The sequence below is a fragment of the Excalfactoria chinensis genome, chromosome 2 (genome assembly GCF_039878825.1).
Source record: "Excalfactoria chinensis isolate bCotChi1 chromosome 2, bCotChi1.hap2, whole genome shotgun sequence".
Taxonomy (NCBI): Eukaryota; Metazoa; Chordata; class Aves; order Galliformes; family Phasianidae; genus Excalfactoria; species Excalfactoria chinensis.
This window is the reverse complement of record NC_092826.1, coordinates 120257619-120273637: the sequence shown is the minus strand read 5'-3', so window position 1 is coordinate 120273637 and position 16019 is coordinate 120257619. Positions and strand designations below refer to the sequence as shown.

At 41.5% G+C, this 16019-nt stretch overlaps 1 protein-coding gene across 1 annotated transcript; it reads right to left on the bottom strand.

Moving 5' to 3' along the window:
- Positions 1-5: 5 nt before the first annotated feature.
- On the bottom strand, positions 6-15674 carry FAM133B (family with sequence similarity 133 member B). The gene is made up of 11 exons (XM_072327413.1): positions 15518-15674; positions 12314-12411; positions 11465-11543; positions 9400-9474; positions 9210-9242; positions 8717-8785; positions 6929-7024; positions 6167-6214; positions 4483-4578; positions 3737-3784; positions 6-2279 (listed from the first exon to the last, which is right to left on the bottom strand). The coding sequence occupies exons 1-11, from the start codon at positions 15539-15541 to the stop codon at positions 2193-2195; spliced, it is 753 nt and encodes a 250-aa protein (XP_072183514.1). The 5' UTR covers positions 15542-15674; the 3' UTR covers positions 6-2192.
- Between the last annotated feature and the right edge of the window lie 345 nt (positions 15675-16019).

The following is a 16019-nucleotide window of genomic DNA, read 5'->3' as shown; positions in this document are numbered from 1 at the left end:
AGGAGTCTCCGTGTGGTTGTCTAATGTATTGAAAACCAAAACACATTCCATCGCCAACATGAAAGCGGCTTTGCTGTGAACTGACAAAGCCTGTAAGCTCCTTAATAGCTACACCACGAACAAAGCGCTGCAAGTGTTTGAGAAGCACGCAGTTGACAACAGCACTTGTATTCAGACAAGTAAAATGACATACAGGCCTACGGCTGTGGAAGACTGCGGCCCTCGTTCCCACTTTCTGTTGCAGGTAGTTGTGTAAAAGTCAACTAAGGTATCACAGAGCAGAGCATTTGACATGGTTCATTACAAATGGTTACCAACACTGCAATGCCACAACTCAAAAACACAAAAGCCCCCAACCGAACCCCTACTACTCGCTGCCTTTATTTAACCTCACTGACACAACGGGGCTGAGGATCAGTAGCATCAACCACAGTATAAAATACGCTATCCAACTCTTCAGTGCACTTTAGGACACCGCTGCGACTCAATACTTGTATTTCCTAAGAACTCAACAGAAAAGCCAATGTCACTGTAGAACGACAACGTCACATCGTCTTTCTCCCCTCAGTCTTTATTTATGATCTGCAGACTAATCACCAGTTACGAAAGGTCTTGAAATCCTTGGCAATAAAATACCTCCAACATTGGTATGTTAGAGGTAAGTTAGAAGTTAGCACCTGTGCAGTGGCAAAAGGGGTGGATCGTTCCTGTAATCTCTAGCTGACCATTCAGACAGATGGGCGGTTGTTAAAGGCTAAAGCAGGCGCAGCCACGGGTACTTCAATGGAAGATACAATGAGAATTTCATGTGAAAACTGAAGTCTTAACGATTGCTTGTGTTTTCTTGCGTGCACATTTAATTTATAAAAGCTTATTTTCAATTCCTAAAGCAACTAATTTAAAATAAAACAGCTTTATGATTTAGGTCAACATTCTGTAGCCCTCCAGTACAAAAATATAAATACAAACTGTTTAAACAGCATATTTAATGAGATTCTGGCAGTATGGTGGTTTTTTTTCCCTTAATCTAACAAGATGCGTCATGTAACAGGTCTGCCACTGAACTTGCTCAGAGTAAAATCAGCTTCAATATGAAGCTGTTAAGGTATCAAAACCCTGCTTTTTTACATGCTAAATATCTTCAGCAAGTGTGCACTTCAACACAGCAATGAACTTAACTGTAAGAGTAACTAAATACATACACAAAACTCTGCATGTGGAACATAATCCAGAGAACTGGTTACAACAAATGATTACCTGCATTTCGTTAATTTAATAAAGGTACAAATCATGCACAACGATCCAAAAGTTAATGTGAAGGGAAAAGAAAAAGCTACCGGAGTTTGCAAGAAGTGTTCAACTAAACCAAAATGAAATGAAATGAAATATGCTTATTTCCTAGCACAGATCTATCGCTATTTCAAAGAAGCAGAGGTAAAGTCTTCTGGCTTTGAATGTCAGTTACACTGCAAAATGTCATTGCTCTTGCTTAATGCAGAAGCACATGCTCAGAAGCCCAGAACTGCTTATTCAGAAAAGGTCTGCTGACAATAGTTCTGGCCTCTCTAGAATCAGAGATGCTGCGTGGATTAAAAATAGCAGAGATTCGCAAGGATCAAGGCAAAGGCACCCTATTCAGTTAGCCAAAATGGTAGCATTCCCTTTCTCATAAGCATGAAGACAGTAATGGGGCAATTACTACAAAGGCAGCATTTTATACGTTGTCATTCATTTCCCGTTTCGTAAATGCCATTCGCAGACACCAGCTGGTAACTGTTTAAGTATAATATAAACCTACAAGATGAATTTGGGATTTTATTTGTCCTGATTTACAAATAAAGGCTATTACTAATGCTTTAAAACGCTACTTTCAGTATCTAAAAAGTTTAACTCTTACTTCCCAATATTTTACATCTTAGCTGGACTAAGCTACCATCTTACGTTGTTTCAAACATCTAACATTGCTTACTGGACTTTAATCAAAGTTGTACCTCATGTATTAAGCAGCAGGCAATAACAACGGTCTTCCCCCAGCACAGCTGCATCTGGCTGGCTACTGAAAGATTAGGAATATTTCTAGAACACAGGAAAACTCATGCAGTTTGGTAAAGTTTGTTATCATTTCACAGTTTAAATTTCCTTCAGTCATTGCACTTTTGTTGATAGTCTTGCTTTTTTTTGTTTTTTAAATACTATTCCAAATCTGAGTTTGAACCAGCAGCTTTCTTTTTCTTCTTTTTACTGTGCTTCTTGTGCTTCTTCCTCTTTTTGGCTTTATCCTAAAAAGAAAAAAATAATAATAAAAGAAAGAAAAAAGCAAAAAGGAAGTTACAGTATGAGCAAAATGCCATCTACCGAATTCCATTCAATAACAGCGGGAGCATGCCAATGAAAGCTCTACTGAGACATTTTGGAAGATGTTCCTGTAAAAACCTATGGCACTTCAGAGCAGATTTCTATAAAAGCCTATTGGAAAATCACAAAAGGAAAGTTCACAATTTGCACTATTACAAGGAGTTTTCAATTCGTTTCCATCGTTGTCTGGCTCCTTCACACTCCTCAGCATCATCACTATCATATTTCTTCATCTTTCTAACAGTTTCTCAGTGCTTTACAGATTTCTAAGCAAATAATAAACTGCGCTGAGATCTTACATATATGGGAGTAACTTGGATCTTTACAGACTTAAATTAGGTGCTCATTTTCACAGTGCACTATACTAGGCTAAAACCTCCAGCACCTGCACCTTAATTAAAAAAGAAGATAGAGCTTCAATTTTAAGTATTCACATATACACTTAATTAACACCACCAGGTTCAATCAAAAACTGAAAGATACAAACTTATCCTTTTTCAATTGGAATTTTTCAGTAGGTGTAACAACATAAACAAAGCAAATTAGGTATATCTTAGTTCTACACACACTACTTGTCTCTTTTAAGATAAAAAAAAATAAGTCACTAGTAATTTTATGACAAACTAACTCAAATTCCACAGAAAACGTACTGAAATTCCTGTGCTTAGGCACCATAACTCATCTGAGCAACTGATGTACCTAATTATAAACAGTGCTGCTTACAGTGCAGACAGAGTAGCTCAGAACGACTACACCTCTAACTCAGGTACATGGGGCATATCTGAGGTCCTACAGTATCACTGCTGAACCCTTGTCCCACCTTTATCATCAGAGGAAGTATCCACAAAGCAGAGAAAAGCAACAGTTTGCCAGCAGCATTTCATTTGGTTGAGAGAAGAACTATATTAGTATTATGATGTTGCAGAGATTGTGTCCTAAGGCCCTCTTTATGGTCTGGTAGAGAAGGTGTACAAAGGAATACTTTATACATGATACTCCTACAAAGGAACAGCCTCAATACCTACATGGCATGTTGCTACCTCACCTGATACTATACAGAAATTTGTAGTTCTGCTAGGCTGGTACAGAATAAAACATATTTTGACTTGATGTGATGGATGTTAAATATATCTCAATTCATATATATCTATATCTATCTATATCTATCTATCTATCTATATATATAAGTAGTTGAAGTAGTGACAAACCTGTCCCTTAATTATGCAGCTGAAAAGCTGATTTCAACAGATAAAGAGAGAAATTTCAAATTTCAACTCATCTAACTTTAACTATTAAGCATTTGTGTTACTGTGAAATTACAAATTAATTAACCAAGTACAAGATATTAATGTCTTAACACTACAGTATAAGGGATACTTGCTGTTGCTTTCTCTTTTTCCTCATTGCTTTTCTTCTTTTTCACCTGAACCTAAAATAAATAAATAAACGTCATATAATGAGACAGCAGCTTTGGAAATGCTGTTTTATATGAAGTTTGAACTTTTGTTGTATATGAATGAGAAATGGCATAACACTGGTAGGGCAGTCACTGAAGAAACTGACTATAACAGTGTTATATTCTATAATAACTATAATCCAATAAGCGTCTGATTTCTGGGCACTCTGCTATTAAAACAGAGCAGAACAAACAGCCAACAGAGATGTAACAGTAAAACTACTGAGTGAATGACCTGGTTGAAATTTTAATGGAAAAAAACAGCAAACTGGAACCTTTGGGTACTTTGTAATTCTACAGGAATACAAATCCTGAGAGGAAATATACACAGGGGTGAAAGTAAGATTATGTTCCAACACTTGCCAAAAGGCAGTCAAAAAAGCTGAGCAATGTTGGAATCTTGCCTGTCTGTATTCAGTGATCAGAGAGAAATCTTGTTAAGCACCACTTAGCCTCATTTTATTAAACCCCAAAGCATCCATGAAAAGTTGTAAAGTTTCAAGAAAATTAATTCAGAATGACATGTATGTGGTAGGAGTTGCACTAAAATCAATTGTATGGAACAGAACATTTCAATAATATATTCATTTTGGGCTAGTTTTAGCTGTTTACACATGGGAATCAGTAAGCTAAAAGCATTATGACAGCTAAAATTTAGCCTTCACACTGACCTCCTCTGTCTGATCCGGTTCTGATAAGGATTCTGATGATAAAGGCCCATCACCACGATCGGCTTTCTTCCTCTTTCTGTGATGATTTTTGCCATCCTACATAAAGCAATATATTTGCAGGTAACGGTAAACCTTCCAGGCATTATGAACTTCCGCTTTACAATTACATGGAAATATTATTTCTAAGTTATGAAATATTTTAATAATTTATGCATTAAACTAATTACTCATCAGCAAATCATCACACAGTTAAAACGCTTTCAGTGAGAATATAATGATTTCTGTGCGTTGCTTCATTGCCAAGATACTGCCCCTTCTTAAAAATGATCTATTAGTGCAATACAGTCTCTTATTTTAAATGGAAACTCACAGAGGAGCAAGTATTTTTAAATAAAATGCTTCATCACTGCAAAAGACTGCAGAGTAAATGAAGATGTCTCAGAGTACGCACAAACACGGCTGTTCTGGTGCTGATAAAATAAAACGCTCCCTTTAGACCGGTACCTCTGGCATGGGACACGTTCTTTCAACACTTTATATAAATAGTTTCAATATACTTAAAGTGCAGTCTTTTCATTTTCAGTTTTAGTTTTTGTAATGCAGATGCTGCAGGAGATTGTTCTGCTGAGCTCCTTTTTTTCCTTTTCTCTACACTTTTTCAAATAAGCTTTGCTCTGGATCAAGCAAGGTATTGATAAGAGCAAAGCTACTTTCTTCCATTTCCTCCATTCTATTTCAAAGTCAAAAAAAAACAGTAAAAATTCTTATAAATCATCTTTTTGAGAGCTGAGATTACTTATATCAACCCTCCTACTTAGTCTACTACTGGTACCACAATCTTTCCCAGAAGCACTCATGAAGAGCACACACAATGTAACCCATCTGAGAGGGCATCTTCAGAACAGGAAAGACCTGCAGCCCTCAAAAGCCCTTTGATTTCAGAAGTGGGAAAGCAGCAGTAGAGCTTAACCAAAACTAAGGGACTATGGTAGTCTGTTGCTCTTTGAAGAGAAGATACTCAAGAAGAGTTGCTGGGAAATGAGAACTAGGAAATAGAAATACAACAAAGACAGAATCAATGTGTTTGCCCGATGTAATGGAGATTTTATATGTTAAACCCAATACTGTTGATTGCAGTGGCACAGAGCAATGTGTTAACAAAGGTAGCTGAAGAGAAAGACTAGGGCTGACACTGAAAGCTTTGTTAGTTTACACACAGAAATAACTAACGTTTAAGTCAACAAGATTATTTGCATTTAACTCAGTAGGAGGAGGAAAGCCCTCAGATGCGTGTGTACAAAATGGGTGAGATGTGGGAGAGGAGGGAGGGATTTTATGCCCAGAGAAAAGACAGAATAAGATAAACTTGCTGAAGCTAATACAGTTTTCTCTGTAATGTTTTAAAGCTTCTGTAAGTAAAACATACAATAATGGCTGCATTTAGATAAAAATATCCTTTGCTTGCTGTTCCTTAATTTAGAATAATGAGCCAGTATCCTATCAGGTGTGTCACTGAAGTACCATACATATTTTTAGGTCAATTTAATCTTTAGGTTAATGCTGAGCTCTGCATACTTGCATGCTGATGATGAGGGAGGGAGGGAAAGAGGAAAGGAGAGTAGAAGAGAACTATTATTTATGTACAGTAAGTTCTGATGGAAGTATTTAAAATGTATAACTCTACCTTCTCTTTCTCATGGTCTTCCTTTGACTTCTTCTTTTTTGTGCTGTCCTAGGTAGAAAGAACATTCACCATGACAAAATTATTCCAGTAAAAAAAGAAATGGCAACTGCAGCCCGACCCACTGTCTTTTTCTGTATATTGAAGACTGTTAACACGACCAACACAATAAACAAGATTTTGACTCATTTCTGGAACAAACAGCAAGAAAAGGTCTCTATGGAATCAAACAACAGAGAACTTTCTCAAAGCAGTACCCCTAAAGAGCCCCTAAAAGGATACTGGTCACTACTACCATCACCAGATACTCCTCTAACCCCCAGCAGTCTGCAATCTTTATTCTCTCATCCATCCAAACACACTTAGGAAGGCGGTATTCCGGCCACTGATTCCCTGCAATAGCTGTATTTTCACAGATGGTATTCCATTCAATAATAGCAATGAGGACAAGAACATCACAGAACATTTTTGTTTTTGAAGTGTTAATGTAGTATTAAAACAAAACATTTGCGCAGCACAAAAATGGCTTATTGTCTGAAAATCAGATAAAAACTGTTGGGATATTCAGTTTCTACAGAGGTACTGTATTCAGTCAAGGCACTGTGGACAGCAGAGGTACGTTCTGGATCACAACTTGAAGATACAAGCACAGCTCAGCCACAGTAAGAATGCATGACTTTGAATGCAGCAATTACAAAGCCAGAAACGCTTGTCTTCATAACACAGATTAGAGACATTTCCTGAGGGTAACGTGCACTTAATTACCTTGCTGTCTGACTCAGATTCAGAAGCTGAGCTTGATGAAGATTTCCGCGAGGATCGATGTTTCTTTTTCTTTTTTTTCTTCCCCTGTTTTTTATCCTATCCACAAATATTTTAGGAAAAAAAGGAAAAGACAATCCTGAGTTTCCTTTCGCTGGATATTAAAGACTTACATCACATGCAAAGAATAGGGAATGCCAAATTCCTATGTTATCATTTTCTCTTGAGGAATAAATACACTACAGTTGATTCCTTCAGTGGAAGACACTCATAACTCTACTGCACTGAAGAAAACCAAACTAGAGTAAAATTCAGGCTCCCTAGATTCTGTTTATCACTGAGATGTATGTTACAGAACCTGACCATCTCTAAGTAAGATTTATGCCAAACTAGTAAAAATGATACATTTGCATTGGTGAGATGAGTTGGAGGGATTCTACTGGAAAAGCATACAAATCCATGTTCACACAGCAATGGATTCAGTTTATAAGCTAGCCATCCAAAACACATCGTTTATGAAGAAGCTATTGAACAGATAGATATCTAAAATTCACAACTGTGTCATATGTACCAAATTTAAATAGTTTTATGCAAACGAAGCCCTCAAAGAATATTTTAAAATATATTGCCAAGATCTGTGTTAAATCTCATGATGAAGTGTCAGCTGGTATTTAATTCTACTTTTTATATGAAATACTCTTTAACAGAAAAATATATGCTGCTGTGCATCCTACTTCCTACCAGTTCAGTATGTTACTTCTGTTTTCCCCTCATTTTCTAGAAAGGAAAGCCTGAAAGCCTTATTCTGATCACAGACTTTTTATGAGGGCAAGTAGCAACAGGATGAGGGGAGACAATTTTAAACTGGAAGAGGGCAGATTTAGACTAGATATTAGGAAGAAATTCTTCACTGTGAGGGTGGTGAGACACTGGCATAGGTTGGCCAGAAAGGTTGTGGATGCCCCTACACTGGAAGCATCCCACCACCTGGTCTAGTGAGAGGTGTCTTTGCCTATAGCAAGGCATTGGAACCAGATGGTCTTAGAGGTCCCCTCCAACCCAAACCATTTTGTTATTTCTATGATGACAGTCATTTTTTCTTTGCTTTTTATCTGGTAATACTAGTTGACATATGTCAGAGAAGACTGCATAAGGAGGTTGCTTTCAGAATCTGCAGCATTTGAGACACTCTGCAAGCCTTCACAGCAAGACACTAATGCTCTATTTCTTTCTCAAAGATCTTAGCTGTGTTAACAGTGATTTAGTGGTTAAGATCTAGTTCAGAACTGCTGACACTATACTAGATCCAAAGAATATCTCAAGACCAGAAGAATCTCTTCCAAAGTATGGAAAAAAAGTTTTAATCTAGTGGCTTCAGAGTATTGCTGTGGGTTAGTCTAGCTTGCAATGAATCTCAGGTTCTACAGATAAAACGGGTTAATATGCATAGTATGTCCTCATTGCTTTTCTTCATTCCATAATGAACTACGTGATCACCCTTTTAAAGTCACTTTATTGGCTGTTCAAGTCAGTAAATAATAAGTAAAATTAAACAAATACTAGCCACTAATTCAGTGACTTGGGTACACATGGTAAAATGCTTACTCATCTTCAGTTACATCTTCCATGTTCAAAACAGAAATCTCAAGTATTTCCTCCATGACGGAGGAGTTCTCTTAGCACAATTAAAACACACTCCACAGTTACACCACAAGCATGCTGAGATCAATACAAAGGCAACATTTCACTCAAAATACAAAACATGTTACATCCTGGTAGTTTAGTGCTTACCTCATCTTCTGAATCAGATGCACTGCTGGAAGAATCAGAGCTTGATGAAGAAGAGGAAGATGAAGACAACTTGACCAAACACAACAAAAAGTGAAGCTTGTGAGATGCAGCATTTTGTCCACCAAATAAATAAAAGTCCATGCAAACACCTAATCTTAAGATCTCTCCATTTGCAAAGCATTATCAACAACAGTTTATTTCTAAGAAGCCGGGCTCATGTAGGTTTTCTTAAATAAGACTGTAGAAAGTGACTTCTGCTGTTTCTTTATGTGATGATGTATATTTAATGTTTTCCCTCCCCACCAATTGCTCCTTAAGCAGATGCAAAATTCTCCTTGCGCAGAATAATCTACCTCTCTCCAATTAAAATCAGGTAATTTACCATCCAAATTCAAAATTCAAACTATGTCCCCTCTTTACAAGAAAACACGAATGGCAAACAGGCACAATCCCACAGCAAAGAAAGGCTCAGAAAACTGAAAATTTTGCTCACCCTACTAGATTTCTTCTTTTCTTTTTTCTTTTTCTTAAAAATAGAATAAAACAAACGTTATTTTTGGCAACGTGTTCCTGTGCATTTAGGTTTATATAAATTGATGCTGTTTTTTAAAATGTTTTCATAGCATTTTGTATTGCAAAAACTGGTTCCAAACACCAGCTGTACCAAACTGAAAATAACTGACCTCTTTCTTTTTGGAAGAACTCTCATTTCCACCTAGTAATTTCTCCCTGTGTTTTTCCAGTTCTTTCTTCCAATTCTGAAACAAACAAAATAAGGGTGACACAGCCATTATTTTTAAACAGCTCTATGAAGAGAACTTGGTCAAAAATCATATCCTCTACTTAATAAGTTTTCACAAAACCCACAGAAAATAAACAGCCTGTAGTTTTAACCATGGCTATGGTGCACTTCGTAGATAAAAATTTAATCCAGTTATCTTAGTTTGCACCTTAATGTTCAAGTTAGTTGGGCTTAAGAGATGGTTATTCATCTAGGAGGTCATCAATTTTGGTCTCTTTGGTTTTGTAGCACCACAGAGCTCTTGTTAGAACATGTCAGAACGGTGGGTCAGCCTACCAGAAAAACAGACACTTGGCCTATGTTTTAAAATTGCCTGAAGTAGAATTGCAAGACAAATGTTCCTAGCCCTTCTTCAACACATGGGTATATCTAGTGTCTGTTCTGTGCTTCGTCAGTGTCAACGATTAGAACTTCATTATGCACATCTCTTTTGTTTCCCTCACAAGTTCTATCCCAAATTCCACTTTCAAGGGTTCTAAAGCATCCAACATCTCATCACTCTGAAATTCTGCTAGCTTGCACTATTCCTGCTTTCCACGTCAGCAACATCACATGCTCCTTTCTTTATTATTATTCTGATTCTTCCTTTCAACCTAATTAAGCTGTACTGGTATTGTACTGGCAAAGAAATGACAACCCACATACTGTGCTGAAGGGAAAGAAATATCAGGAATTGAATGTGATTATACGCATGCAGTGCAATATGATACACAGAACTCTGGGTCAGCACACGGTGAGTTAGCTTAACAGTGCTGCTGAAAGAAGTCACAGGGTTAGCCAGGATACAGTGCTGCATGCAGCGTGTTTCTGTGATCCAAGGCAATGCCTACAGAGTACCGCAGCAGGCTGGGTGCTTCAGCTACCTGGTGCTACCTACAGACCTTCTGACAACAGGCTGGACTTTGTTGGGCAGAAATTCTCTCTGAAGTAGAAACAGATTGGGTATGTGTTCTTTAAAAACAAACAATCAATAAAAGAAAGAAAGGAAACAAAACGCATCAGAACATCTGTCAGTAAACTGAGTGAGAAGGCACCTCAGTCAGAGGCTTGCAACCCTTTCCACCACTGAGAGATCTGCGCTTAGAAGCTACAAATAATTCATTATAAAGCAAAGGGATAAACTACTAAACCAAACTCACAAAGCTGAAACTGACAGAGCACAAAACAACCAGTCTCCTCAGAACTGTATCCTATCATCTTCCAAATATTGGTATAAATTCCAAGGCAAAACGATGTAACAAGCGGAGTACCAAGCCCTTTCAGTAACAGAGGAGGAGCACAATCTACTTTAACCAAAAACTCTCACACAATATTGAAGATTACTGCTTGAAGCTTATCCCAAGATACCAGAATCCTACGAGGGAACAAAGCAGCTAAATTCATCATCTACTGTTTCCTTCCTACGTACACAACAGGAGTCAGACATGAAACTTTCTTACAGTATGCTGATCTCCAGCAGATGCTAAACACAGTTACCAGAATAGCCCCACTTATAGCAGGGAACCAGCACAGAATTTAATCAGCTTAGGATGAGAGAGTAGTGTTCCATCAGCATGTCTGGACATTCAAGGCCATTCTTAGTGCGCTCTCCCACACCCAAATCATAATATGTACGTTCCTCACTAGCGCAGCCTGATTCCAGTAACACACCTTTTCCCAATGTGTTTGGATTGTGTGACCTTAAACAAGTGATGATTAGTTTGCATTTTCTTCACAGCATTTCTCAAAACTTTTTATGCAGTGCTTCTCTGAATCAGGAGGAGCTCTTTGTTGGTTAATAAGTAATGTTAATATTCAATACAGACAAAATAAAGCATTCTCTCATTATGAGGTTGAGTACAGTGAAATGTTATGGGTACTTGGTGCTGTTAGTGATATGGGAAGAAAACATACAAGCATACAATGTAAGACAGCTGGGGCATTAACATACTAACAACATTACCAACCTCGTTCATCTTCTCTTCAAACTCAGCCAAAGCCCTGGATCCCTTTTTTTTCTTCTCTAGCTGTTCTTTCACTTCTTCCCTGTACAAAAAGGATGAGAGATCAGTCACTGCGTTCTCACAATCAAAAATACCCGCTTCAGTGTCTAACTTCATGTGGGTTTGGTTTGACTGTTTTTTGAAGTTTAGCTTCGGCTGAACTTCCAACAGAAAAATTACCTTAGATGTTACACATATGGTAACCTAACTGCAATAACTTGAGCACGGTAGCAAAACCTCTCTGAAAGATCTAAAGCTAACTTTGCAATTAGTTAAACTGTGCTCTAATTTCTTAAGAGAGGAGGTAAAATGGCCTGAATGTAAAGTAAGCTGTTTGCTGGTATCTTAAAGCGATGATTTTGTGGGGTATGGTAGACTATGTTCTAAGAATCGACCAGCAAAATGTTTTGTCTTGTTTTTTACCTAAAGATTACTTTGTTTTAAAAGTTAACATGTCTGCAGGCTTTAAGGCGTTGGGATTCTGAAAGAGGTAGAATAACCATCAGTTTAGTGGGAGCTATTGGTAATAGGTGAATGGTTGGACTGGATGATCTTTTAGGTCTTTTCCAACCTTGGTGATTCTATGATTCTATGATTTTCCTCTTCTGAGAAACTGTAGCCAAGGTATTTAAAGACAAATAAGAAACGTATTTTAAAGTGAAATATTATCTTTAAAAGAAGAGACTGTATTTAGAAAATAACATCTTGGCCAGAGCCAAGGAACATTTCAAAGTGTATCACTGCGTATTTGGGGGAGAATGTAAGTAACTGAGAGAACACAGAGAACAAATCTCTCACTTGACTCTCACTTACCACGTTGGCCTTGGTCTGTTCAAGTAGTCTTGTATTGTTGGTCCCGAATTCTGGGCAGGACCTCGTGCTCTGGCCATAGCTATGGGATTCATGTAAGCCTTGAATATGAAATGAGAAGAAATATAGAGTTCACTGGTTGTGCTATGTTACCAAGATCTGTCCTCTCTGTTCTTCACACATCCTTTTTCTCAGTCACACAATAATGTGAGAAAAGTGCTTTCAGTTTGTCACACTGTGACAGAAGGAACTCATCCCCAAAAGGACCATTCCCCTCCCCGAGCAATGACTCTGCAAACTGAGTACAGCCTTAGATCGTGGAAACGTTCTTCCTTGGGACATGGAAAGAGCATGATTTAATTTCAGCTCTTTGTCTCTAAGACATCTGGCGCTCGGGCCTCTGGAGTTCTGCTCAAAACTGATGATGGCAGATTCAGTGCATCCTGGATAAAATAACACCACCACATAAGACTCTGCTGTAACACCAAACAAATCAAGTGGCATTCTGCTGACAGGTATGCATACATGAGACCTTGGACACTTAGGTTTATCTTAAGGCAAGAACCTGGAGTTTTATGAGGTATCTATTATAACTTCAGCAATTAAAGTCAGAGAATGAAGCAAACAATTACTCTATTGTTACTATTCTGATGACATTTCACTCATGTCGAAGGGAGGTACAAGGTACATCTTCCCTCATCTCCTGGCTCTTACCAGGACGCCATCCTGATGCCTCACTGTTCACCTTCACAAAACACGAGACCAACCTGCGGTTTGGAGATAACAAAAAGCTCAAAGCAACGAGCAGCTCAGGTTGCCTGGTACCTTCTTTTCTAGCAGGTGGATGCACGCACTCAAGTGAAGATACGTGTTCACATTTATAACTGTAGCACTTCATTATATTACAAATCAATAAGAAGTAGGAATTCTGTGTGCAAACTGAGCTTGAGTCAGAAAGGACTTCCTGTAGGAGAGCAGGAACGCAGTGCTTTAATGCTGTTTTCATTAAACCAAGGCAACTGCAGTGCACTGGGAGCAGCAGAAATTATGGCAGAAACACAGTTCCTGGCTTGGCTCCCTGCAGCCCTCGTTGGCTACCTGCAGGAATTCCTTGTGAAAGCCTGAGCTTCCTACATTAGCAATTATTCCTAAAAACAAGATTGCTCGCTGTTCTTCCATAAAATTTAGCAGTTTTCCTCCCAAACTAACCCAAAACAGTAACAAATCCCTCTCCATCTCTTGGCTAGAGCTGCCAAACGCTAGTTTTCTGCCTCAAACTGACTCCTTGCAAGCCCTCCACACAGTGGCACAGTCCTCTGCCTTTCCAGCAGCAGGTACACAATGACTGAACACTGCACCACATCCCACTATTAGGGAACGCACGTCTTAAAATAGTCCTATAATTTCAGTAGCTTCATTTCTGAAGATTCACTCTGCCGATAAACATTTCCTAGAAGCACTGACACTGCTTTGCCAAACTGCATTTCAGCAGCCAGAAACCATAGAAAAATGTGTCCTAACGAAGAAAGTGCTCACATGTACATTTATTGTCCTCTCCCAGCAGTTTGCTCAGGCACTTATTGAAGATATCTGTTGCATAGCTTTTGTGCTCATGGAAAGCAGAAGGCATCTTCAGCTGGCCAGGGTCCAACGGGCAAGCCATGCAACCTGTCAGTGCCCTCCAAGTGTCCTGAAGATGTGAAAGAGATAAACTTCTTGTCCTTCTCCTAACTGTCCAAATGGTGACAGTTTAAGAACAGCTGTGGGTAAGATATAAGGGGTGGGAAGCTCTGCAATCACAGAGCAGAAAAGGGCCCTATGAGATAACCTGCCTATACCAGCAGCTGTAGTGGCTGACTCTTTACTGTGCCATAAATTACAGGGATATAAGACTGTCTGGCATGGGTAGGTACATCCTCACTGTAATATTAAAATAACTGTAAGCAGACACCCAAACACAGCCCAAAACACTACAAGAGGGCAACATACTTGTAGCATAGGCCAGGCCCTGCACTCTGACACAGTCACATTTTTAGAGTTACAGAACCACAGAATGGTTTGGGTTGGAAAGGACATGAAGTATCATCCAGCTCCACCCCTGTGCCATGGGCAGGGCTGCCCCCCCCCCATAGCTAGGCTGCCCGGGGCCCCAGCAAACCCATCCCTGAGTGCCTCCAGGGATGGGGCACCCACAGCTCACTGGGTAGCAGTGCCAGCACCTCCCTTCCCTCTGAGTAAAGAATTAAATCCTGACTCTAACCTAATTCTCCCCTCTTTTAGTGATCCCGTCATTTTAGTGTCCCAGCGAAGCAACCAAAGGCCCTCAGCTCCCTGCTGCAACAGGGAGTGTACACCTCTTGCACACTGCCATCGAGCTGAGCAGACACTGGTTTATCTGCAGCCAGCTACAGCTCAAAGCACTTGCTAAAAACACGAGGAGGGGAAATGCAAGCCTCATGACTTATTTTTTTCATCACAAAACCAGTAATTGTAAATTATGCCTAAATAAGGGATGGGCATAAGATGTGCAGCTGACTGGTAGGCACAAGTTTCAAGAAGAGAGACGGATGTAGTAACAATGCAGAATGAAGCTCTGCAGCCAGGAGTATTTGGGCTTTCTGAGGCGAGCAGAGCTGTGCGAAGCCCATTTCAGCAGGGCGAAGTACCAGGCGTCAGGAGATACGGTTCGCGACTACCAGAACTACTTCAGCAGCTCCCACGGGGACCGCTGCGTTTCTTAAGGACCAGGCCAGCATCTTAACCACCCGCGCTCGTCAGCTCGCAGAACAGCTCCCAGTCACGGCCGCTGCTGGCCGTCACGGAGCCGCAGGGGGGTGCCCGCCCCACACGCTCCGCACACCCCCGAGCGCTGCCCGCCCCCAGCCCCGCGGCCCCCCCCCGGGCCTCCCGCCCGGCGACCCGCAGCTCCGCAGCGCCTAACCGCTCGGAGCCTCCCGCCCCGCAGCCGCCGGGCCGCCTCTGCCCACCAGTACAACCAGAGGACCGGCGGCCCCGCTCGCCCGGCCGACGGCTCCCCGCTTCCCTTCCCCGGCGGCCGGAGCCTTGGACCGGCCCGGTCGGGCCCTCCGCGGCCTCCGCCCGCCGCACCGCCGCGGCAGCCCGGGCCGAGGCGCCGCCCGGACACCACGGCCGAGCTCAGTGGCGGCCGCCCGGCCCACGCCGCCGCCGCCCGCGGGCGTTACTCACCACGCGGTTGTCCCGCTTCCCCATGGCGCCGCCGCCGCCCAACCCGGGCCCCTTCCCCGCGCCAGGGAAACCGCGCCGCAGGCGCCCGGCCCCGCTCGGCCCCGCGCAGCCGCTCGGCCCCACGAGCGGCGATGGCGGCGGCCGAGCAGCGCCCCCTGCCGACGGACCGTGGCCGGAACCTCCCGCGGCGCCGCCTCAGCTCGTGGGCGCGGGGCGAGGCCTCACGGGACCCCACCGCGGGCGGGGACGGGGCGGAGCCCCTCGGAGGCGGCTGGGAGGAGAGCGGCGGCCTCGTGCGGTGCGGCCTCGGCGAGAGGGCAGAGCTGGCCCGTCGTGGGGGAGCTGGGGGTTAGGGCAAGCTGGAGGGGAATCGGGGCGTGGTGGGTGATGGCGCCCGCCCTGGGATGTGGAACGTGGAGAGCCCGTCTGCAGTGAACACCTCAGCGGAGGGGAGGGTGCCGTTGTGAGGCTTTTTTCTCTTCTTGACATACCGAGTGGTCGC

What these genes read in the sequence shown, in the direction of transcription:
- FAM133B (XM_072327413.1), bottom strand. Translation starts at nt 15,541, where the DNA reads ATGGGGAAGCGGGACAACCGCGTG. An exon ending in GGAAGCGGGACAACCGCGTG is followed by an intron (nt 12,412 to 15,517) that starts GTGAGTAACGCC and finishes TTCATATTCAAG; the next exon opens with GCTTACATGAATCCCATAGC. An exon ending in TTGAAGAGAAGATGAACGAG is followed by an intron (nt 9,475 to 11,464) that starts GTTGGTAATGTT and finishes TGTTTGTTTCAG; the next exon opens with AATTGGAAGAAAGAACTGGA.